Source organism: Oncorhynchus mykiss, chromosome 3, assembly GCF_013265735.2.
Source record: "Oncorhynchus mykiss isolate Arlee chromosome 3, USDA_OmykA_1.1, whole genome shotgun sequence".
Classification (NCBI taxonomy): domain Eukaryota; kingdom Metazoa; phylum Chordata; class Actinopteri; order Salmoniformes; family Salmonidae; genus Oncorhynchus; species Oncorhynchus mykiss.
In genome coordinates, this window is record NC_048567.1 from 27,153,111 (window position 1) to 27,179,707 (window position 26,597).

Consider the following 26,597-nt stretch of genomic DNA (forward strand, 5'->3'; position numbering starts at 1 on the left):
GCATCATCTGTGGATCTGTTGGGGCGGTATGCAAATTGGTGTGGGTCTAGGGTTTCTGGGATAATGGTGTTGATGTAAGACATGATCAACCTTTCAAAGCATTTCATGTTTACAGACGTGAGTGCTACGGGTCGGTAGTCATATAGGCAGGTTACCTTAGTGTTCTTGGGCACAGGGACTATGGTGGTCTGCTTGAAACATGTTGGTATTACAGACTCAGACAGGGAGAGGTTGAAAATGTCAGTGAAGACACTTGCCAGTTGGTCAACGCATGCTTGGAGTACACGTAGGACGATTCGATCTTAGTCCTGTGTTGATGCTTTGCCTGTTTGACGGTTTGTCAGAGGGCATAACAGGATTTCTTATAAGCTTCCGGGTTAGAGTCCCGCTCCTTGAAAGCGGCAGCTCTACCTTTTAGCTCAGTGCGAATGTTGCCTGTAATCTATGGCTTCTGGTTGGGGTATGTACGTACGGTCACTGTGGGGATGACGTCATCGATGCACTTATTTTTAAAGCCAGTGACTGACATCACTGACGTGACGTTAAAGCCAGTGACTTCCCCAATGCCATCGGAAGAATCCCAGAACATATTCCAGTCTGTGCTATCAAAACAGTCCTGTAGTTTAGCATCTGCTTCATCTGACCAGTTTTTTATTAACAGAGTCACTGGTGCTTCCTGCTTTCATTTTTACTTGTAAGCAGGAATCAGGAGGATAGCATTATTGTCATATTTGCCAAATGAAGGGTGGGGGAGAGCTTTGTACACGTCTCTGTGCGTGGAGTAGAGTTGGTCTAGAATTTTAGCGGTACATATATATACAATATACAATATAATATACAAATATACAATATGTACCACTATCCCCAACACCCCTTCCCACTACTTTGGCCCCAACAGATCCTACACTAGGATGTCAGCCTGGGAGACTGGAACCTCTTCTCTCAAACCCCCCTGTTGTTCTTCTGCGATAAAATCTCTGACTCCCAAAAACGTCTCTGCTGCTGCTACTACCAATTCAATCTTCTGGGATTTCCTTTCCATCTGTGCGGTAGAATTAATGACCATAGCAATAAAGGCAAAGAAGACAACCTTACTAAAGCACAAACTGTGAGGGTCACTCTGTACTGGCTTACTACTCACAGGGATCCTCTCAGGCTCTCTCAACCTTTGCCCACCATCCTCTACTTTCTTCACTGCCTCAGCATATGACACTTTCTGCACTGCTTGCACCCTGGAAACTTCCACCTGTCTCACCCACACACAACATTTCTGATCCCTTGCAACATGGCCACCCCCACAATTGACACACTCCACTTTTCCCACTGAAACGACACACTCCTTTGTCCCATGTCTTTTTGCACACTTTTCATACCTCGGAATCTCCCTCCTACATACTGTTGCAACATGACCATAAACTTGGCACCTGAAACACCATAGTGGGTTCGGAACAAAAGCTCTCAAGGGATGATGTATGATACTGTATATTGCAACCAGTATGGGGGTATACTCTACCACTTACTGGATTGTATTTCATGTTGGTGGTAGAACAAAATAATAAAATAGAGAGATCATTTCTTATCAACATTAAAAGCACAGAAAAAAAGCTTTATTTTGTCACATGAATATAGAACCAGAACATACATATGGCAGCATATGAAATATCTTGTTAGTGTAGTGACAAATTGCTTTTTTGCTTTAGTAACCATCAATCCTCTCGAGTACAGGGTCAGGCTGGGAGGTGAAGAAGGGCACATTTATATAAAACATATACAAAAGTGATTGTTTTATAAGAGAGGTGTGTCCAACACCTTTATCATCATTACATCATACAATCCTGTTCATCCCATCTAGAATATCATTATACAGACATTATATGTGTAATGATGCTAAATGTACTGCATGAAATAGGTGAATAATGTGTGTGGACCATTATCTTCAAGTATATGCACTGATGAAGTAGCTAGGGATATTAAGTCTACAATTATGCACACAAAAGTTATATATATATATATATATATATATATCATTAAAAAGGAGAGAAGGATAATCTAAATGTGCCACATAACTACTTGGTACTGTATGTATAATCATGCAAAATTATATCAAGCGGATACCATATCATTGTGCCATTATCAGTCAAGCAGTATGTTCATGCTTGTCTTGTTATACAATGTAAGAGCTCTCTTCCACTCCATGACATAACGCTGATCCAAGCCATTAGTGCTAATGATCTGGACCAGAGCTATCCATGACATACCACACTGAGAGATGAACTCAGATGATCTCCAAGTAGATAGCTGTTTCAGTGTTATTGTCATTGTAGGCAGGGCTTTGTCTGTCTCTTGTTCCTCTGTCCACCGTGCCCCCTTGACTCTCTCCTCCTCTTCTCTCCCCTCCTCGTCTCTCACCTCCTCTTCTCTCTCCCCCTCTTCTCTCTCCCCCTCTCCTCTCTCCCCCTCTCCTCTCTCCACCTCGTCTCTCCCCACCTCGCCTCCCGATAGGATGTGTCTGAAACACAACATAATGTGGTTAATCAACCATTCAATTGGATATTTATGTTTCAATGGATAATAAAGCTATTGTATTGTAATATACCCAATTACAAGCAAAATTATATTTTTGGTACAGAACCTGTTTGGCATATTTTTAGGATGTATAGGGGCTACTTTAAAACACTGAGCCCACTGCAAATTCATTACAAAAGAAAACTTTATTGGCAACACAAAAACCGTTTGAACATAACCCAAACAGGTACCTGTTTGGTCCGGACGAAAAGAGGGGTGCAGTTCTGGTAAACCAGCTGGTAACTGCCATTGGTGTAGATGTTGTTGACCTCAGTGCAGTTGATGTAGAGGGGCATCCGATCCTGGTAGATACCCATGTCCCCAGGATACACCGGAGGTCTGCAGGTCAGCACACGTCTTTAAGGAATGAAGGCGAAGACAAGAGTTTGGATTAGAGAGGACATCATCATGAAACATCTACTTTTAAGATGTAAGATGTCTCCTCTTGGAACGGTTTTACATGTGAATGAATAGTTCCTCTTTCATTATTCTATTCAATGTTATCTTAAATGAAACAACATATGTTTGATGTACTGGTGTGTAATTTGGTCATTCCAAGTTTGCAAAACATCTGAAGTAATTGAGGCACAATGGTGGCAGACGTTAGAGAAGTCAGAGACAAGCAACTCTCAGAAAATATGTTTCTTACTTTCCTGAACTCTTTCGACAGCAGAACAGGAGAAGTAGAGAGAGGAGGAAGGTGACCAAAGAGATGCATACTGCAGGTATCACTTTCCACAGCAGAGAACCTGTCAATCAACAACAAAAACATTGCTATGTAAACTAAAGATACCACTTTTGTTTGCTCTTCAACCTTCAGCAAACAGATTATCTTCTTATCTTATATTACACTGTATTATTATACTGTATTATTGGAACAGGTCAACCAACCAGTGAAATTACAGGAACCAGTCATACATTTGTAAAGATCATCTAAAAGAATAGGCCTTAGTGACCTTGAACGATTCATGCTTAGTATTTCACCCTCATGTTTTACTCACAGTACAGATGCTGCCTAAAGTACACCATGTAAAATGTGTGTGCATCTCAATTGTGTGTTCCCTGTTTCCACATGTCCTCGCCTTCTTCTCAAAATATGTTGGAGGAGAAGGTCAGAGGTTCCTTTCCTCTGACCTTCTCCTCCAATGAGTTTTGAGAAGGAAGCGAGGAGAGAGGACGTGAGGAGTCAAGGAAGTACAATTTAGATGCACCCATGTATTTCTCTTGTGGGCGTGGTGTCCTGATGCTTACCGTCCTCTGCCTGAAGCAGTGTGTGGGAGTCGTTGCCCAGTGCATTAATGGCGAAGCAGACTATCCTCAGTGGAGTGTCCATGTGGCCCCTCAGCATGGCTGTTAGTGTACCGTTCTCTGAGCCTACTGATGTGTTGTAACTGTATGGTGGAACACTACCGTTGACACTCCAGGTTACGCCTGGCCGGGGGTTGGAGTCCACAGAACAGCGACACAGAACCTCCAACCCCTTCACAACACAGTAGGAGGAGAGTTGGAGGATGACAGGCTTGTCTGGGGGATATAAGAAGGGAGGGTGTGAGAGAAAGAGCATCATGGAAGGATCAGGGACTTTAGAGTACGTGGGATCTACTGGAAAGGGGTCCGCCCCCACCCCCCCCCCCCCCACCTATATAGGGGCCCACCTATATAAATACACTATATAAGTAGAATCTGATCCTAGATCAGCACTCTGAAACACTATGAATATGGGCCCTGGCTTAGCATTACGAACAATCATAACTTTATATAGAAAAGTACTTACATGTCACATGGAGCACCTTTACGGTGTATACTCTTCTTCCTCCTGGATATACTGCCTCACACCTCATTCTGGGTTTGATGCGATACGATGCGATAAAGGTGAGAGAGGTCCGTAATGTAGGCCCCTGGCCCTGGGGCTGGAGTACCTGCAGCTCCCCGTACTCGCTGCTTTTCTCCTGAACTCCTCTCCCCCACCGCCACTGGAGGGTGGGGGCCTGGGAGGGACAGGAGTAACTGATGCTGCAGTTTAGTGACACCATCTGTCCTTCTGTTGCTGCCCCCACACCGCTGATCACTGGGAGCTCTGGGGACTCTTGTCAGTGAGGGGGACAAAGAAAGATAAGAACTGACTTGATGAACATAGTCTAAATGGGGATAAAGTAAATGTTTAGTCCATTAGCATTAGGGATAATTCAACTCAGGTTGAGTAAACATTGGTAGATTGGTGTATTAACATGAGCCATATAAAATAACTATCTTATCACTTATATAACATGTTAACGACGAAAAGGATAGCAGTTACTTTATCTCTATATAATAAGAGATGAGACACAGATATTCTGTTAAATAACAAGAGATATACTAAAGTGTATAAAATATTAAGAACAACTACTCTTTCCATGGACTGACCAGGTGAATCCAGAATTTCACCTGTTAAATCCACTTCAATCAGTGTAGATGAAGGGGAGGAAGGGGATTTTTATGCCCTGAGACATAGATTGTGTATGTGTGCCATTCAGAGGGTGAATGGGCAAGACAAAAGTTTTATGTGCCTTTGAACGGGATATGTTAGTAGGTGCCAGGCGGTTTGTGTGAAGAACTGCAACGCTGCTGGGTTTTTCACGCTCAACAGTTTCCTGTGTGTATCAAGAATGGTCCACCACCCAAACGACATCCAGCCAACTTGACACAACTGTGGGAAGCATTGAAGTCAACACGGGCCAGCATCCCTATGGAATGCTTTTGACACCTTGTAGAGTCCATGCCAGACAAATTCAGACTGTTCAGAGGACAAAAGGGATTGCCACTCAATATTAGGATGGTGTTTGGTATACTCAGTGTATGTAATTATGTGCGATGAAATCCCTCTCACCTGACGCAACGATGTTGACCCTACTCGCATTCCCCCAGTCATTCTGTCCATGGCCCTTCAACGCCAGCTCATAAACATTGGAGTCAGCCAGGTGGACCCTGTCAATCATTACAGAGCAGTCTCCATCGTCCGTGTTTCCCTGTAGGGATGTCCGGCCCAGGAACTCCCTGCTGACTGTGGATTTGTCCTCCGTACTGAAAGCTGTACGCTGCAGGATGGAGATGTGACTAGTCTTGTAGCGCAACCTCACGCCGACCACTCTCCCCTGCCTGCCCAGGGCGGAATGAGAGGCTGAAGGAGTGAAGGAGCAGGGGATGACCACGCAGGAGCCTACCAAGGCAGGGACACGGTTTGGAATGGAGGGCACGGGGGACACAGCATGGGTGTCCCTCCAGAAGCCTGTTGAGATGAAGTAGTAGAGAGACAATAGCTATATCAAAAGTTAAAGCCCTGTAGTGCAACAATGTGACTGTGCAACTGTGTCACTGTCTGGTAGATGTGAAGAAGATACTGTACAAGTCAAAATAGTAGCACCACACTAAAACAGAACAGAAGTAACACGTAGCATCCAACAGATAACCACTCCTGGCTAAAACTACATCCTAAAGTAATACTATGAAGGAAGAACTTTGCGTTCACATTACATTCAATCATCAATTGAATCAATTGTAAAAAAAGGTGTACAGAGGCCCATTATCAGCAACCATCACTCCTGTGTTCCAATGGCACATTGTGTTAGCTAATCCAAGTTTACTGTTTTAAAAGGCTAATTGATCATTAGAAAACCCTTTTGCAATTATGTTAGCACAGCTGAAAACTGTTGTTCTGTTTAAAGAAGCAACAAAACAATAAATATCTGGAGCATCAGCATTTGTGGGTTAAATTACAGGCTTAAAATGGCCACAAACAAAGAACTTTCTTCTGAAACTTGTCAGTCTATTCTTGTTCTGAGAAATGAAAGCTATTCCATTCGAGAAATTGCCAAGAAACTTAAGATCTCATACAACGCTGTGTACTACTCCCTTCACAGAACAGTGCAAACGGTCTCTAACCAGAATAGAAAGAGGATTGGGAGGCCCTGGTGCACAACTGAGCAAGAGGACAGTACATTAGAGTGTCTAGTTTGAGAAACAGACGCCTCACAAGTCCTCAACTGGCAGCTTCATTAAGTAGTACCCGCAAAACACCAGTCTCAACGTCAACAGTGAAGAGGCGACTCCGGGATGCTGGCCTTCTAGGCACATTTTAAAACATTTAAATATAACATCATAAGCAACTCACCAAAGATCACAGTACACAGCAGGAGCATTCTGTCCAGACACATGACTAGAAGCATGCTCAACAGACACAACAGAGGGAAGGAAGGTGTGATGGAAGAAGAGGCGAGGAGGAAGTTGTTTTGGTTTCACAATGTCACGGTGTCATGAATTTATTTTAAGACCACTAAGAATTTCCCCAATAGTTTGCAGTACTATACAGTTAAGCTAACACATTTCAAATACAGTACATCTCATATTATATCATAATTTGTAATGGCATTAATGTAATACATAGGCCTATAATACACCCATTGGCTTACGATACATTGTGTGTCTGCGCAGTGCACTGGCCAAGGTGAAAATGCAGTAAGTGATGATCCTACACTCGTGTGAGAAGGATAACTGTTAATTAAAATCAGCTTTTTTAAAACAGGCCCATCACCCCTGAAGTCGGAGGATTCCATTGCCTAAGTGACATATAAAGGAAAGAGAGACATCAGCAGTTATGTGTGTGAGGAGATGCATGAGGACATGTGTGACTCAGACTCATGCTGTTAGCCGTTTCCTCATACCAGTAATTCTCTTCTCATTGACTCCCACTCATTATTAGCTGTAAGGCCGTTGCATTTCTCTTCTCATTGACTCCCACTCATTATTAGCTGTAAGGCCGTTGCATTTCTCTTCTCATTGACTCCCACTCATTATTAGCTGTAAGGCCGTTGCATTCGTGCAGGGAAAACAATCTTAATTTGGCATAAATGGAGGTTGATAATGTAGATAGTAAAATTCAATAGAACGTTAGTAATTAATAAGATAAATAAAGAGTGTGACCTGAACTTTATCCACTGACATTTCAGAGGTGGGCTACAGAACAGTATTTTGAACCTTCCAGCAAAGTTCCTATTACTCGTTTTAAAGAAATAGACTGAATAATGTCGGTGCACAAGCCAGGATCACAACATGGAATGTCCTTCACGTAAAAGCTGCAGATATGAAAAGAACTATGAAAAACAACGTGTAGAGAGGTCAAGATCAAGGTGAATAAAATGAATACATGTCAGCATGACTGAAGATCAAGAGGGGAGGGGGTTCAACCCATGTAAATATGCAAAATAAGCAGTTACTTGGAAAATGAAGCAGTTCAAGCTCATTATGCAGGAGCAAAAACTTGTCAATGTTGTGTTGGAAAGGTAAACAGCAGCCAGACTGCAGACAAAATTAAAAGAAAGTAAAAGATCACTATTTTATTTGTTTATCTTTATTGTGCATATGGAGTGAGATTGTAGACTGGAGCACATGATATGGTTGGTTCCTCTCTAGGTTTCTTCCTAGGTTTTGGCCTTTCTAGGGAGTTTTTCCTAGCCACCGTGCTTCTACACCTGCATTGCTTGCTGTTTGGGGTTTTAGGCTGGGTTTCTGTACAGCACTTTGAGATATCAGCTGATGTACGAAGGGCTATATAAATAAATTTGATTTGATTTGATATCACTCTAAGCGCAGTACAATCAGTTTTGGGAAAGGGGCCAAAATCAGAGGAGGCTTTCACAATCAATGCCGTTGCGCAGGCCCAAGAATGATGTCAGATTGACTTATTGAACTATAGGACGTTACGGGGAAATGATTAACGTAGTCAATTCGGGCTAGTAGTATTCAACTGAAGTGCAATTCACTGAACTGTGGCAAAGCCTCTAATGTCTTTCCAAGCAAGGTCTTAACTATTGCAGATTGGACTGGCAAGCGGTTTGCGTACATGCTCATCCTTGCACGGCGATAGAAAAGGAACTCATCGTAGCCTGTATATAGTAGTCAATAAAATACTCTGTCAATGTGATAAGACATTCTGTTGAGTTTCCATCTGAGATTGCATTTGCACAACAATGGCTAACTGTGAACTTTAACATCTTCTCACAAAGAAACTATGCATTTTTTTTCTCTCATCTCTGCAGAGAAGAAAAAGGCAAAAAGACCCATTTCAAAACTGTTCAAAGGCAAGAGTAAATTCACTGTGACCCCTGAGGTCAAAGGTAATGAATTCCATTATCATCCACCATCAATATTAAAGACATGAGATGATTAATCAATTATCACTAACATGCTTTCTAGTGTGCCCAACTTACACACATCAGTAATATAACACCATTTAATGTATTCAATCCCCAGGTGGGGAAAATGTATCTTTCAAATGAGTCAAATGTATCATTTAAATCGTTGTCTTGATAATTTAGTTGAGGAAGAGTTGAAACCTTGGCGGAGTGTAAAATCTTCTCATATCAGAGGTAGGTTGATAACATTAAAGTTGGGCCAAACTGTGTAACACTGACATTGAATTAAATGTTGAATCAATATTTGATTATAAAGACATCATGATACACAAATTGCAGCAACATTTCTCCTAGATATGACTTGAGAATCTTATTGTAATGTGTTGCGTGTAATTTACTTGTCTCTCTTCTATTGCAGTTCACCTTTCAGCTCACAGAAATACCCTTCGGGAACGTACAGAATGACTTACATCTTACGCAGAAAGGGGAGGGCAGGCCTCCAACTCCAATCCGATACACTGATCTCTTCGTGACTGTGGACAACGAGTCATTTGACAGCAGCCAGCATGAGTACTTCGCCCTGGCCAGTCGATGGGCACGCATCTACGCCCACCAGGCCTGCTAACGCATCTGCCCTCGCCACCTCCTGAGCCCCCAAGGCACCACAGGGTGGACAAAGACAACCTCTATGTGCTCTCCTTCATCCCTCTCTATTGCTATATCATCTATATTGCCTTGGCTGAGTTCTTCTCCAGTCAGGAAGATAGTGACTCACGGTCTCTAGAGTTGAACCCACTTAGGACAAACGAGGTTTACTACTGTTTACAGCAAGCAAAGCACCATGCACTAAAAGGGAAGGTGGAGAGGAACACCCCCATATTTCAGGTACTTTCTCTAGTTAGGCAACAGCTGACAAACCTGGGGAGATTAGCTTACGAAAACCTTCTAAAGAGTATGATCATGTTCGACATACAGGAGCTGGAATGTTATGGTCTCACGCCAGTAGATATACAGAGCACCTTACTCAGTCAGATCCTGGTGCCTCTGAAAGAGGAGAGGGTGGAGATGTTTTCCTTCTTCCACTTGACCGTCCAGAAGCATCTGGCCGCTCTGTATTGTGCGATCAACCTCTCAAAGTAGGGGCACATCATCAAGGCTCTGGACTTCTGGTGCTTTGGTGAGATCCCCCCACTTTCTACCTCCCCAACTCCCTTACTGAGCCAAGAGCTCCACCTGGACCAGACTAGGGTGGAGAACCTGCAGATGTTCACTCACTTCTTCACAGTGCTTCTCCGGACCAGGCTGGGGGGGACAGTTGGATGGGCTGGTGCTGGCCCCTATGGAGGTGGGATTGGAAGGGGAGGATATCCGCACCAGGCTGAGTATCTGGTTCTAGAAGCCGGTTAAGGGTAGGCAGCTAGCCAATCAGACAGCGCAGAACCTGCTCCACTGTTTGATGGAGCTGCACATGAAGGAAGTCACCAGCAGGGCGGCACCAGAGATCCGGATTCTGAACCTGTTCAAGATTAAGCTGAGTGGTTGACTGTGCAGTGTAACACTATGTGTTGCAATTCTGACCACATAGGTTCAAGGAGCTCAACCTGGGATACTCCAACATCGGAAACAGAGGTCTTAGCAGGCTAGCTCTGATATTACACCTCTGTGAATCTCTTTAGTGAGTATTCATTGCATTTGTATTGTGTGACACAGCTCTGCACCACCTGTTGCAAATGTTTGATCATTAACAGGGACTAACTGATGAGAAGAATAGCAATTAACTCATTCATGTAGGTAACTATTATTTGTATTTTTTCTCAGTCTGCGATATACTGTAACTGCCTGGAAAGGGAGGCAGCCATCCTGGAATCTGAGGTGTTGAAATCAAATGAGTGTCAGGTGAAAAAGCTGTTGTAAGTGACTCTGAAAAAAAACATTTCTGAAAATAACAATTGCATCTCTAACACTGTTTCATAGTTCCTCTATCTCACACTTGAACTCCTCTATTTTGTACAGTATGTGTGTTAACAACTTGGGTTCGGAAGGGTTTCTGGAGATGTAGAATGCCCTGGAGCAGAACACTATGCTTCAGGAACTCTACCTGGACACCACTGGCATCACAGAGAGAGGAACAGAGAACATTGTCAACTGCCTAGCAAGAACACCTCTCTGAAAACGCTGACGTAAGAGAAAGGGGGGAGAGAGAGATGTGTTATCTTTTTTTGTAATATTTATTTTATCTGACTTAGTATTACTGCTTTGTTGAGGAAAAGCTTGCAAGTATGCATTCCACTGTACTGTTTATATCTGCTGTATGCTGTGCAAGTGACAAATACACTTTGATTTGAGGTTGACAGTTTTCTCTGAAGTTACAATGGGTGTTGACATACTGCCATCTAGTGTATTTCACAGTTGTTGCTATGATAATATCCTGTCTGACCTGTTATGATCTTCTCCTTCCCAGCATCGTGGGGAATGACATTGGGGAGGTGGGGAAGAGGAGGCTTAGAGAGCTAGAGCATCGACAGCCGGGGCTCCGGATCATTGGGAACTTTGTGGACGACCTGGGACTGGGTAGAGGAGATATGGGATGACCGGGACCAGATGGACTCAGTGAAGATTGCAGATGCCCTACAGTCCATCTTGAAGGGGCTGAGGGTGGGAGCAGGTGGGGAGAATGGGGAGAGAGGGGAAGGAGAGAACACAGCCAAAGCCTTGGAACTGGAGACCAAGATCTTGGAGCTTTTGAACGCCCTCACTCACCTGACTAGAGTGAGATGACTTCACTTAACCTTTTGCTCCGTGAGGAGCATAGGTTATCCACAAAGTGAGATGGCTGATCAAGTCTACAGCAAATGGGCCAAATAAATTCAACCGCACCTTTGCATCATCACAAAACCAGAGAGCAACCTCTGTCTGGTGAAGTCCACAAACCAAGCATATTACATGCAACAAACCGTTACATTACCTACAGCAGGGTCAAGCAAGTGAATGTTTCCAAAATTTTCTGACCACTAAACAACTATTGATTTAGAACCACGGAGAGTTACCACAAGTCGCAAAGAAAACAGGAGCTGCCTCCACTATTCCAGCACCATTTCAACTTCAACATTTCAACCTCATCAAATCATCTATTCTTAGTCTAATACAGTGACAAGTAAAAGATAACCAAAAACTATTTAGTCCAATCAACGTAAGCTAAATCTGATGTGGCTGTCCATGGTTCTGATTTGTGTGTGTGTGTGTGTGTGTGTGTGTGTGTGTGTGTGTCGGTGCATGCTATTTCAAGTAGTTAAATATGTTGACTCACCCTACTTGTTGATGAAACAGTCAACACTTTTATTCTTTGTTGTCCTAGACTACCTGGCTAAAATGTTTTCTCGCTAGCCTGACTTCCATTCATGGTCAACATTAGCAAGTTAACATTAGCCTTCTATATCAGCTATATATTTAACTTCCATCCTCTCAGGCCAAGGAAACAACAATGTATGAATTAATGGTTGGATCGGAATCACTGTTATAATCATTGGCAAGTATGGAGAATTAAGTAAAAGTCCAAATCTTTATCTCTATCCATGTCTAATTCAGCAAAGGGACAACTTTAGCTATCTAGCCACCGGAGGACAACACAACAAGATGCAACAATTTAAGTTTCTGTGAATGACGTATGCTCTCAATGTGATTTGATAGGAGTGACGCCAAAATCCAAGCTGGCTTCCCTAAACACTTTTTTTTGATGCGCCAGGACCATTCACAATTGAACTCGCAGTTTAGCTCAACGCTGATTAGCACATTTTTGGTATACTTTTTTCTTAATCAAGGGAGGCCAAATTCTTGCTGGCTTCCCTTGCATTCCATGCAATGCTACATGCGGCAATAATGTCATACTCGTTTGGACCAGACAGATGGAGGGGCGCTGTTTTGCTCGCTAGGATGCTTTGTCTGGTGAGATACATTCAGCCTCTTGCGAATTGTAGGAAAATTATAAAACAGAGAGACGAAAGATAAGTTCTAACTATTTTATTGGTAAAACATTTTTGGGAAGCCTGGCTTCCCTTGGCATCCATGAATACACATCACTAACTATATCACTAAATCCTAGCCCTTTTATACTTTTCTAATTGGCCCGTAGTGATTCTGTTGCCATTGCTGTAAAAGCAGAACGTGTAAAAAAGCTCCTTTGTGGTAGTATTTGCCGTGGGATTTTAGAAACATTGTTTCAGTTAAATTATTTATCAGCTGAGCAGCACGAATACTGAGAGCAATGATTAAGAAACTGGATGGAAGTTAGTGTGTCAAAATACATTTGGGTGGAACAGTGTTACATCAGATACATTTACAGTCATTTGTGTCATGCTGAATGTAACTTGTGAATTAACACATACAGCTCTGAAAGTTCCTAATTTTCTCAGACAGACAAATAAAAACAAAAATAAAAAGACAAACCCAGCATGGTTAAAGAGCTCTGTTTTCATGCCGTTCAACAAATGTAAATGCCTGGAGATTGCTCATTGGCATTTGGCTTAGAACCGGTGCTTTGGTTTGATTACATAAACATTGAGCTCTTGGCATCAACATGAGAGTGCATAAGCAGAAAATGACCCCATACCTACTGTCATATATGTAGGATATTTGTTATGGCCTATTTTGCTTCCACTGGTCCTGGGGCCCATGTTAAAGCCAACAACATCATGAACTTTACCCAGGATATTTTAGCCAAAAACCTAGCTGCTTCTGCCAGGACTCAGGAGGCTCAAACTTGGCCGCAAGTGGATCTTCCAGCAAGAGAATGACCTCAAGCACACATCAAAATCCACAAAGAAATGGTTCGTTGGCCACACAATCAACAGTTTGCAATGGCCATCTCAGTCTCTGGACTTGAAACTAGAGGTCGACCGATTAATTGGAATGGCCGATTAATTAAGGCCGATTTCAAGTTTTTATAACAATCGGTAATCAGCATTTTTGGACAACGATCATGGCTGATTACATTGCTTTCCACGAGGAGACTGCGTGGCAGGCTGACTACCTGTTATGCGAGTGCAGCAAGGAGCCAAGGTAAGGTGCTAGCTAGCATTAAACGTATCTTAACATATAAAAACAATCAATCTTAACATAATCACTAGTTACCTACACATGGTTGATGATATTACTAGTTTATCTAGCTTGTCCTGTGTTGCATATAATCGATGCGGTGCCTGTTAATCACCCAAATGGGTGATTTAACAAGCGCATTCACGAAAAAAACACTGACGTTGCACCAATGTGTACCTAACCATAAACATCAATGCCTTTCTTAAAATCAATACACAAGTATATATTTTTAAACCTGCATATTTAGTTAAAATTGAATTTCTTTTAACTAGGGGAATTGTGTCACTAAATCTATGATTTGATAGAGCAGTCTGACTGAGCGGTGGTAGGCAGTAGCAGGCTCATAAGCATTCATTCCAACAGCACTTTACTGCGCTTGCCAGCAGCTCTTCGCAATGCTTCAAGCATTGCGCTGTTTATGACTTCAAGCCTATCAACTCCTGAGATTAGGCAGGCAATACTAAAGTACCTATTAGAACATCCAATAGGCAAAAGTATATGAAATACAAATGGTATAAAGAGAAATAGTCCTATAATAACTACAACCTAAAACTTCTTACCTGGGAATATTGAAGACTCACGTTAAAAGGAACCACCAGCTTTCATATGTTCTCCTGTTCTGAGCAAGGAACTCAAACATTAGCTTTTTTACATGGCACATATTGCACTTTTACTTTCTTCTCCAACACTTTGTTTTTGCATTATTTAAACCAAATTGAACATGTTTCATTATTTGAGAATAAATACATTTTATTGATGTATTATGTTAAGTTAAAATTAAAGTGTTCATTGTTCATTCAGTATTGTTGTAATTTTCATTACAAATATATATATCCATAAATAAAAATCGGCCAATTAGTCGGTATCAGCTTTTTTTGGTCCTCCAATAATCATACATCATGATCATAATCGGTCAACCTCTACTTGAAACCTATTGAAAACCGGTCGTTTAAATTGAAGCGGGACGTCCATAAGTGCGTATATCAAGGATTGGACGGATTCTATATGGATGAATGATCTAAATCCCCTACCAAGGTGTTCTCCAACTCAACCATTGTAGAAAAAGGCTCAATGCTGTTATCCTTGCAAAGTGAAGTCTTGATTACAAGGTTGTCAATCATTTTGAGCCCTATTACTTGTTAAACAATCTCCTTCTCTGTGCAATTGTATTAGTATAAAATAAAAACATGTGGTGCATACAATCAAGCTCAGTATTTCAATTTATTTTATATATTACATTTTTGATGATCTTTTTCAAGGGTGTCAATTTCAGACTGTACACTATTGCTATGTGTTACTATCATGATCGTCGTATGGAGTAGACCAAAGCGCAGCGTGGTTAGAATACTTTCTTCTTTATTAAATGAACACGAAGAACACTAAACAAAAAAACGAATAAGACGACCGTGACCGCTATATAAACAATGTGCTAATGTGCAACATAACATAGACAATATATATATATATATATGTATGTATATGTGTATATATATATGTATGTATGTATATATGTATATGTATGTATATGTGTATATATATATATATATATGTGTGTGTATATATGTATGTATATGTATATATATGTGTATATGTATATATATGTATATGTGTATATGTATATATATGTATATATGTATATATATATGTATATATATATATATGTATGTGTATATATATATATATGTGTGTGTGTACGTTAAAAACCATGGACACTTACCAAGCCGCGTCTTGGTCTGATCCTACACCTCTTCAGAGGAAGAGGAGGAAATCTGCCGTGACATGGATAGAAACAACATTTAAAAATTAAGGTCTGGGTTATTTTGTTTTAGATACTTTGCACAAAAGTAGTGTTCAAATCAAATGTTATTTGTCACACGCGCCAAATACAGCAGGTGTAGACCTTACAGTGAAATTCTTACTTACAAGCCCTTAACCAACGACGCATTTTCAAGAAAATACCACCCCAAAAAGTAAGATATGAATAACAAATAATTAAAGAGCAGCAGTAAATAACAATAGTGGGGCTATTAAATATATCCAATAGTAAACATATTTAGGGATGACCTTTAAGTAATATCAAACCAAATATTGAGTTTCTTTTAAAAACATTGCTCATTTACCCCTATCACTTCCAATGATTGGTAGCTAGCTCCTAGTGGTTGCTAAAGTTAGCTGAAGTTTGGAGTGTCTGTTTATAGAACCATTTGCTGTTTCTCCTGGGCCATAGACTACTTTTAGGGTGAGAAACCATCAAGTTGTAAAATACTGAACTTCCCATTGAAGCCATGTTGATGAAACCATGAAGCACCAATATACAGGAACAGTGCAGGACTTGGCGAGAAAGATAAACATATTTACAGCAGTGATACTATGAATTAGTTAATACATATTGATGTGATTCAATATATTGATTTGTGTATTTACAATATTCATAAACTTCCTGTCTGAATTTGTACAATCCAACCCCAAAAGTTATGATGTACAGGCAAACCATTGCCAGAATAATTATTTAATCAGTCAGTTTTTCACTTCCTGAAAAAGAACATAACAGTAATTTAGTGCTAAAAGGTTACCATAGAAATATCTCTCCCATATCAAAGAAACCTCCTTGTGGTTTTAATCATTCTCAAAAATAATATTGACTGTTGCACTTTGTGCAAAGAAGCCCATCCATTTAAATACTCAAGTTAAAACTGAAATTACTTCATTTGAGACGGCCCTGCAGCTTTCATATAAGATGTTCTGTGTGTTTACATCACAAACATGTTAGTGATATACTAACAGTCTTTACAGATGGTACTTTGAGTTAGCATTAAAGCACACATCAGTCCTTTTATTAATGCAGAAACACATGTCCCAGTGATAAAGAGTGGTAAGGACACTTGACCTAAATTTGAACAGAAAAAGGATCGGTGTCTAATGTGATTAGCATGAGGTTGTAAGTAACAAGAACATTTCCCAGGACACAGACATATCTGATATTGGCAGAAAGCTTCCATTCTTGTTAATCTAACTGCACTGTCCATTTTACAGTAGCAATTACAGTGAAATAATACCATGCTATTGTTTGAGGAGAGTGCACAATTATGAACTTGAAACTGTATTAATAAAACAATTAGGCACATTTGGGCATTCTTGAGACAACATTTTGAACAGATAGGCAATGGTTCATTAGATCAGTCTAAAACTTTGCACATAAGCTACTGCCATCTAGTGGCCAAAATCTAAATTGCGCCAGGGCTGGAATAATACATTATAGCCTTTCTCTTGCATTTCAAAGATGGTACAAAAAAACACAATGATCTTTTACCAGATCTAATGTGTTATATTCTCCAACACTAATTTCACAAACTTCAAAGTGTTTCCTTTCAAATGGTATCAAGAATATGCATATCCTTGCTTTCAGATCCTGGGGGCACTATGGCACAGGGCACTATGGTGTTGAACGCTGAGCTGTAGTCAATGAATATCATTCTCAAGTAGGTGTTCCTTTTGTCCAAGTGGGAGAGGGCAGTGTGGAGTGCAATAGAGATTGTATCATCTGCGTATCTGTTTGGGCAGTATGCAAATTGGAGTGGGTCTAGGGTTTCTGGGATAATGGTGTTGATGTAAGCCATGACCAGCCTTTCAAACCATTTCATTGCTACAGACGTGAGTGCTACAGGTCACTAGTCATTTAGGCAGGTTAATTTAGTGTTCTGGGGCACAGGGACTATGATGGTCTGCTTGAAACATGTTAGTGCTGAAATGAAAATGTCTAGGAAAAAGTGGTAGGTCACACAAGCTAACAGAATGGGATCACCAAGTGCTGAAGTGCATAGCACACAATAACCGTCTGTCCTGCGTTGCAACACTCACTACCCGAGTTCCAAACTGCCTCTGGAAGCAACGACAGCACAACAACTGTTCGTCAGGAGCTTCAAGAAAATGGGTTTCCATGGCCAAGCAGCCGCAATCAAGCCTAAGATCACCATGTGCAATGCCAAGCGTGGCTAGAGTGGAGTAAAGCTTTCCGCCATTGGACTCTGGCGCAGTGGAAACGCATTCTCTGGAGTGATGAATTATACTTCACCAGTTCGACGGACAAATCTGGCTTTGCCCGGATGTCAGAAGAACGCTACCTGCCTGAATGCATAGTGACAAATGTAAAGTTTGGTGGAGGAGGAATAATGTTCTGGGGCTGTTGTTCATGGTTTGGGCTAGGCCCCTTAGTTCCAGTGAAAGGAAATCTTAATGCCTCAGCATACAATGACATTCCAGACAATTCTGTGCTTCCAACTTTGTGGCAAGAGTTTGGGGAAGGGCCTTTCCTCTTTCAGCATGACAATGCCCCTGTGCGCAAAGCAAGGTCCATACAGAAATTGTTTATCGAGATCGATGTGGTAGAACTTGACTGGCCTGTACAGAGCCCTGACCTCAACCCCATCGAACACCTTTGGGATGAATTGAAATGCCGACTGCATCAATGCCCAACCTCAGTAATGCTCTTGTGGCCGAATGGAAGCAAGTCCCCACAGCAAGGTTCCAACTTCTAGCGGAAAGTCTTCCCAGAAAAGTGGAGGCTGATGTAGCAGCAAAAGTTGGACCAACTCCATATTAATGCCCATGATTTTGGAATGAGTTGTTCGACGAGCAGGTGTCCACAAACATTTGGTCATGTAGTGTATATTATTGCAGGATCCTGCTGCGCCAGAAGAAGACATCTACGCCAACAGCAGTGTACCGAGTTAGGACAGGAGACAGGGACACATTGCGGCCCCCAATACGAGCTTCCTCCAAAGCCATCTCTGAGACAGACCGAACCAGCCTGCCCAGTCCCATCGCTGACACTGCTACAGTTCCAGGAGAAGGCACAGCAGTGATTTGGAAGAAGAAGAGGTGGATGAAGAAGGAGAATGAGGGGTCTGTGGATGGGGGAAGGGATTTGTCTAGCGGTTCCTACCTGCAGGAAGAGAGGTGTGTGCTGGGAAATGTAGGCAGACGCAGCATGAGTAAGGCACTGGAGATGGAGAACCTGTATGATGAGCTGTAGACTAGAAATGACATAGACATGTTAGATGGTGAGTATGCACAGGTACACTTTAAAAACATGGATACCACACGCAAGTAAGCAGTGCATCCTTTGTAAATAAGCTAAGCAGTGAATGGTCTAGTGAGGGGTCTAAAGTTTATTGTTACATTTGACATTTTCACTCATTTTTCTCACCTTATATGCTTTTACATTTTGTAAATGCTATTTGATTTTGTGGTATTTTGGTATTGTGGTATTGATATTTTTAGCAGTTTTGCAAGTTTCTCAAGCTTTTTTATAGTTTTACCATAGATTTTTGCAGTTTAGAGTCTCATGCATTTGAAGACTTTTGTGTAGATATTTAGCCATTTCTCAAGTTTCTCATGCATTGTTGTGTTTTGGTATAGATGTTAAGCAGTTTCTCATGTATTTTGAGATTTTGATCTAGATCTTTTGCAGTTTCTCGAGTTTCCTTGCATTTTTGTATTTCTATGAATTTACTGCAGGCCTTTACTTTAACAGAGACATATTACTTTTCATGAAAGTATAGTTATTTTCTTTCAACAAATAAAGCCCACCTTATTGTTCTTTATTGTAGCCTTTGTAATTGTTCATACCATAATGATGACCTTTAACATTTTCAAAACATTGAATGCAGCAATACTATTGTGGGAGAAAGATGTACATATAGGGAGAAACATAATACTGTACCACAAGAGAAAGATACACTTAGAGTGCATTTGCCATTCTGGTCAAATGCATTGTCTATTGTATAGGACAGGAAGCCAAAGTAAGGCCATGAGAGCATAAGACAGCTGGACATACCAAGGTCAGAGGGACATACAAAGGAGGGTGTCAGCCAAATGACCAACTGATGGACTATAGAGACAGGGCATATATTTTTAGGACATGAAGAGACACATAGTCTACTAGTCCTAATAAGGACAGACATACCAAAGACCACACCAAGCTGAACATAAGGGGCCCATAGGATAAGATGGGCATGTATTATTTTTGGGACATGAAGAGGTCCTGTCACCATTATAACTTGACTGAAAGCAGATATGGGCGTTATTGGGCGTGAACAAGCAGGATGCACAGATTGGGATATAATGGTGGCAGATGGACTGAGGGAAATAACTTCATTTGCATGTGGGATGGACTCATATGTTGTATGTGTATAAATCAGAGCCAGTGCTCTGGAAAAGTGTGTGTTCCGCGGACCATCTAGGCTTCTGATATGTTTGCATTAAAAGCCTATATTGAATTCACAAGTTCTTGTAAGTGTTATATTTTGTAACAATTCTCCACGACACTATTAACATAAAAATGGAAACAAAAATAAACGAAAGTGCATTTGAAAGTATTGGCCAAGTAGGCTCAGTCAGACTCAGTGAGTTTCCTGTTTGAAAATAACAAAGGGGAAGATGATGTAGTGGGTTGTGCTTTGTGACAGAAAACAGAGGACCAACACAGACAGACAGAGTGTTGCTGTTCTTTACACTTTACAGTAGCGTACTGTTGAACCAAAGTTTATTTTGAATTTATAGTAACATACTGTAGCTTTTTTACAGTAACTTACAGGTTACTGCCAGATACTGTAAAAACAACAGGATTTTCTTTAGTGTACACATGCAGCACTTTCTACTGTAGACCAGGGAGACTGTGATGCATTTCCAGTAAACTCTACCCACAAGTCCCACCACATCTGCTATAGACTATCCATCTTGATATAATTTTCAATTTGTTACCTAATTTCATTTCACTAGGGGTAATGTGTAAGAAACTGTCCATCTGCATCCTGTTTTATCAAACCAAAATTAAATTGGCAAGAGGTTAGTAACCTTATTGCAGTTTCGCATTACTTTTCACATCAGCATATGTTTGTTTGGTCAAATATATCCTTTGCTTACTGCAGTATAGCCTACAGTATAGCCTACAGTATAGCCTACAGAGCTGCAGTTTAGTGAAATGTTTTCAGTAGAAAGTGTAAAAAACAATGCACATATATACAGTGCCTTGCGAAAGTATTCGGCCCCCTTGAACTTTGCGACCTTTTGCCACATTTCAGGCTTCAAACATAAAGATATAAAACTGTATTTTTTTGTGAAGAATCAACAACAAGTGGGACACAATCATGAAGTGGAACGACATTTATTGGATATTTCAAACTTTTTTAACAAATCAAAAACTGAAAAATTGGGCGTGCAAAATTATTCAGCCCCTTTACTTTCAGTGCAGCAAACTCTCTCCAAAAGTTCAGTGAGGATCTCTGAATGATCCAATGTTGACCTAAATGACTAATGATGATAAATACAATCCACCTGTGTGTAATCAAGTCTCCGTATAAATGCACTGTGATAGTCTCAGAGGTCCGTTAAAAGCGTAGAGAGCATCATGAAGAACAAGGAACACACCAGGCAGGTCCGAGATACTGTTGTGAAGAAGTTTAAAGCCGGATTTGGATACAAAAAGATTTCCCAAGCTTTAAACATCCCAAGGAGCACTGTGCAAGCGATAATATTGAAATGGAAGGAGTATCAGACCACTGCAAATCTACCAAGACCTGGCCGTCCCTCTAAACTTTCAGCTCATACAAGGAGAAGACCGATCAGAGATGCAGCCAAGAGGCCCATGATCACTCTGGATGAATTGCAGAGATCTACAGATGAGGTGGGAGACTATGTCCATAGGACAACAATCAGTTGTATATTGCACAAATCTGGCCTTTATGGAAGAGTGGCAAGAAGAAAGCCATTTCTTAAAGATATTCATAAAAAGTGTCCTTTAAAGTTTGCCACAAGCCACCTGGGAGACACACCAAACATGTGGAAGAAGGTGCTCTGGTCAGATGAAACCAAAATTGAACTTTTTGGCAACAATGCAAAACGTTATGTTTGGCGTAAAAGCAACACAGCTCATCACCCTGAACACACCATTCCCACTGTCAAACATGTTGGTGGCAGCATCATGGTTTGGGCCTGCTTTTCTTCAGCAGGGACAGGGAAGATGGTTAAAATTGATGGGAAGATGGATGGAGCCAAATACAGGACCATTCTGGAAGAAAACCTGATGGAGTCTGCAAAAGACCTGAGACTGGGACGGAGATTTGTCTTCCAACAAGACAATGATCCAAAACATAAAGCAAAATCTACAATGGAATGGTTCAAAAATAAACATATCCAGGTGTTAGAATGGCCAAGTCAAAGTCCAGACCTGAATCCAATCAAGAATCTGTGGAAAGAACTGAAAACTGCTGTTCACAAATGCTCTCCATCCAAAATCACTGAGCGCGAGCTGTTTTGCAAGGAGGAATGGGAAAACATTTCAGTCTCTCGATGTGCAAAACTGATAGAGACATACCCCAAGCGACTTACAGCTGTAATCGCAGCAAAAGGTGGCGCTACAAGGTATTAACTTAAGGGGGCTGAATAATTTTGCACGCCCAATTTTTCAGTTTTTGATTTGTTAAAAAAGTTTGAAATATCCAATAAATGTCGTTCCACTTCATGATTGTGTCCCACTTGTTGTTGATTCTTCACAAAAAAATACAGTTTTATATCTTTATGTTTGAAGCCTGAAATGTGGCAAAAGGTCGCAAAGTTCAAGGGGACCGAATACTTTCGCAAGGCACTGTATAATATTCTGAATGTATTTATATTGTGATTCAATGTATAGTTGAAACTGAAATGTAATAAAAATGACTTAATTGACATAATTGGTTGATTGTTTTATACACTTCAACAGCCTAACCGTCACTCGCGTCTATACCCTATCAGACACATAGACACATTAGACCCTTCTCATGAACATCAAAAGACTGTTTGGGCATTATCCGCTTCATCACTAGTAAAATAATGTATGCACATCTAATTATATGACATTTGTTGGCATGGTAAACCTTTATTTTTCCATCAACATGTGCATGATCTGACTAGCGTTCAATCCATTATGTAGATAAATGCAGTATGTACAGTAAATGCTACTTATTTTTGCTTTGGACAAGCTTGTGCTACAGAAACTGATGAAGCTTTTATAATGGAACCCAATTATTGACTCTGGTTATTGTTAGCAATGGTCTTTGCTGAAAGTGCTACATGTATGAAGAAAGACAACGACAGAACCACATGCAGTATTTTCTACCTGTGGTCACATAATGTGAGAGATGTGCTTACTGGCTACATACATCTAATTTCGTTCAGTGTTAATGTAGTTTCAATTACATATTTAGCCTGTTTGTGTTTTCTGTTTCTGTAAGGGGTGCGTAACTGGTGGCAGCAAAGTCAGACGCAGGAGAGTAGAACTAGGTAATAGCCGGAGCAGTTTAATTGCAAAACCAATGGCATCATGAATAACAAAAACATTGGTACAAAAAAACCCGTCGCTCACCAGTCAACATGTGCACTTACAACAAACAATTCCACACAAAGACATGGGGGAAACAGAGGGTTAAATACACAACAATAAATGAGGGAAATGAAAACCAGGTGTGTAGGAAAACAAGACAAAGCAAATGGAAAACGAAAAGTGGATCGACGATGGCTAGAAGACCGGTGACGCTGACCGCCGAACGTCGCCTGAACAAGAAGAGGAACCGACTTCGGTGGAAGTCGTGACAGTTTCTATTCCAATTTCTGATTTCTCTGTGTGGATGTCAATAAATATGTTTATATTTACTGAAAAGCAATTATTAATATGCAACAAATTTGTTTAACCTTTAAAAGATTTTGGAGATTTCTTAGAGATTATATGTGGATTTTGTATAATTAAAAAAATGTTTTGTAAAAATGGAGCTGGGATTTGTAGGGGTGGTTTATGCGAAAATATTGGCTGTTCATGTTCAGATATTCAAAATATCTGTAAAAATGAAATAGATACTGTATATTTATGGCAATCAGTGTTAATTCCATCATCTCTGTTGATATAATGTTGCTACCATTTTTTCAATTACTTTTGTAATAAGAATAAACATTACTTGGTGAAAATACAATCTAGAATACCACCAGTTCAAATATTAATCGTCTAAACAGCACTGACACTCAACAGCAGTGATCAAGAAAACGACATGGAAGTAAGTATATTAAAATATACACATTTGGGTGGAACAGTGTAACAGTATATCTGAGACCCACGGTTGCAAAATTGCATCCTGCACAGGTCCCAAACCAGCCTCTGAAACATTAGAAATCGGTCCACTCGTCTGAGACCACACTGGTCCCCTGCACATGCATATGTTGTGGCCATGCCCCCACCCAGTCGCACAGTGCAGGGTTCAGTCCCAGGGCCTCCAGCTTAATGATGAGCTTAGAAGGTACTATGGTGTTGAATGCTGAGCTATAGTCAATAAACAGCATTCTTACATAGGTATTCCTCTTGTCCAGATGGGATAGGGCAGTGTGCAGAGTGAGGGTGATTGCATCGTCTGTGGATCTATTGGGGCAAATTGAAGTGGATCTAGGGTGGCAGGTAAATTAGACGTGATATGATCCTTGACTCTCAAAGCACTTCATGATGACAGAGGTGAGCGCTACGGGGCGATTGTCATTAAGTTCAGTTACCTTTGCTTTCTTGCGTACAGGAAATATTGTGGCCATCTTGAAGTATGTGGGGACAGCAGACTGGGATAGGGAGAGATTGAATATGCCCATAAACACACCAGCCAGCTTGTCTGCGCATGCTCTGAGGACACGGCTAGGGATGCCGTCTGGACTGGCAGCCGTGCAAGTGTTAATATATTTAAATGTTTTACTTACGTCAGCCACGGAGAAGGAGAGCCCACAGTCCTTGGTAGCGGGCTGGGTCCTTGGTAGCGGGCTGGGTCGGTGGCACAGTGTTATGTTCAAAGCGTACGAAGAATGGTTTTAGCCTGTCCAGAAGCAAGACGTCGGTCTCAGCGACGTGGCTGGTTTTCCTTTTGTAGTCCCTGCCACATACATCTTGTGTCTGAGCCGTCAAATTGAGACTCCATTTTATCTCCATACCGACGTTTAGCTTGTTTGATTGCCTTGCGGAGTGAATAATTACACTGTTTATATTCTGCCATATTACCAGTCGCCTTGCCATTGTTAAATGCTGTGGTTCGCGCTTTCTGTTTCACTCGAATGCTCCCATCTATCCACGGTTTATGGTTTGGGTAGGTTTTAATAGTCACAGTGGGTACTACATCTCCTATACACTTCATTATGAACTCAGTCACCGTATCCGTGTATGCGTCTAGATTATTTTTGCATGCTACGCGGAACATATCCCAGTCCATGTGATCAAAACAATCCTGAAGTGTGGATTCTGATTGGTCAGACCAGCGTTAAATAGTATGAAGCACGGGCACTTCCTGTTTGAGTTCCTGCCTATAGGACGGGAGGAGCAAGATGGATTCGTGGTCAGATTTGCTGAAGTCAGGTGCAGGAGAGCAGATTGTAGTGAACAAGCACACTTTTATTCCAGTCAAAATGACAGCACAAAATAACATAAAATGTGCCCAAAACACGGAACATAGACAAAAAGTAATGCACATAACAATATCCACAATATCAAAATACACGAAACACAAAACAATCCTACACAAAGACATGATGGGGAACAGAGGAATAAATACATATGAATTGATTGGGGAATGAAAACCAGGTGTGCAGGGAACAAGACAAAACAAATGGATACATGAAAAATGGAGTGGCGATGGCTAGAAAGGTTTGAGGTGGAATGTAAACAGCCATGGTGATGACAGAGGAGAATTATCTTGAGAGATAATATGGTCGGCGTTTAAAATTGAGGTATTCCAGTTCGGGATGAACAAAATGACTTGAGTTCCTGTAGGTTCCTAGAATTACACCATAAGTCGTTAATCATGAAACACACCCCTCTGCCCTTATGCTTCCCAGAGAGATATTTATTCCTGTCTGCGCGATGTACTGAGAATCCTGCTGGCTTTACTGACTCCGATAGAGTATCCCGAGAGAGCCATGTTCCATGAAACAAAGTATGTTACAGGCCCCGATGTCTCTCTGGAAAGAAATCCTTGCTTGTAGCTCATCAACTTTGTTATCCAAAGACTGAACATTAGCGAGTAATATACACGGAAGCGGTGGGTGGTGTGCGCGCCTCCTAAGTCAAACCATCAGGTCGCCTCCAGCACCTCTTCTCCGCCGGCGATGTTTTGGATCGGCCTCTGGAATAGGTTCCATTGCTCTGGGAGAGTGAACAAAGGAAATTATCCAGGGAAGTCGTATTCCTGGTCGTAATACTGATAGTTCTGGTGAGTTACTGCCGCTCTAATATCCAATAGTTCTTCCCGGCTGTATGTAATGACACAAAACATTTCCTGAGCTAATAATATAAAAAATAATACATAAAAAACAAAATACGGTACAGTTTTCTAAGAGCTAGTCGCGATGCTGCCATGTCCGTTGGCACCATCAAATGTCGCCATTAATGTCTGACTCAATTCCTACACTTAGTACTTCAAAGTAAGTCTCAGCTCTGTTAAAATTACACAGAAGGAAAATTATATTTATCATAGTGATTCAGGAGCAACATTAAAACATAATAATACCAACATTAGACAACAATACAGAAAACCCTCAAATTGCTGAATTAAGTAAATGAAATCAATGATGACAGAATAGTCAGATTAACTATTTTGCTAAATTTATTTATTTAACTAGGTAAACCAGTTAAGAACAAATTCTTATTTACAATGACGGCCTACCCCGGCCAACCACTAACCCGGACGACGGCCTACCCCGGCCAATTGCGCGCCGCCCTAT

At 41.0% G+C, this 26,597-nt stretch overlaps 1 protein-coding gene across 1 annotated transcript; it reads right to left on the reverse strand.

Annotated features, from left to right (window-relative positions):
* Positions 1 to 1,569: 1,569 nt before the first annotated feature.
* LOC110516678 (sialoadhesin) lies at positions 1,570 to 6,877 on the reverse strand. Its single transcript, XM_036973705.1, has 7 exons — positions 6,713 to 6,877; positions 5,432 to 5,830; positions 4,340 to 4,651; positions 3,817 to 4,089; positions 3,215 to 3,314; positions 2,757 to 2,922; positions 1,570 to 2,509 (listed from the first exon to the last, which is right to left on the reverse strand). Exons 1-7 carry the CDS (start codon positions 6,765 to 6,767, stop codon positions 2,276 to 2,278), a joined length of 1,539 nt encoding a protein of 512 aa, XP_036829600.1. The 5' UTR covers positions 6,768 to 6,877; the 3' UTR covers positions 1,570 to 2,275.
* Positions 6,878 to 26,597: the final 19,720 nt, after the last annotated feature.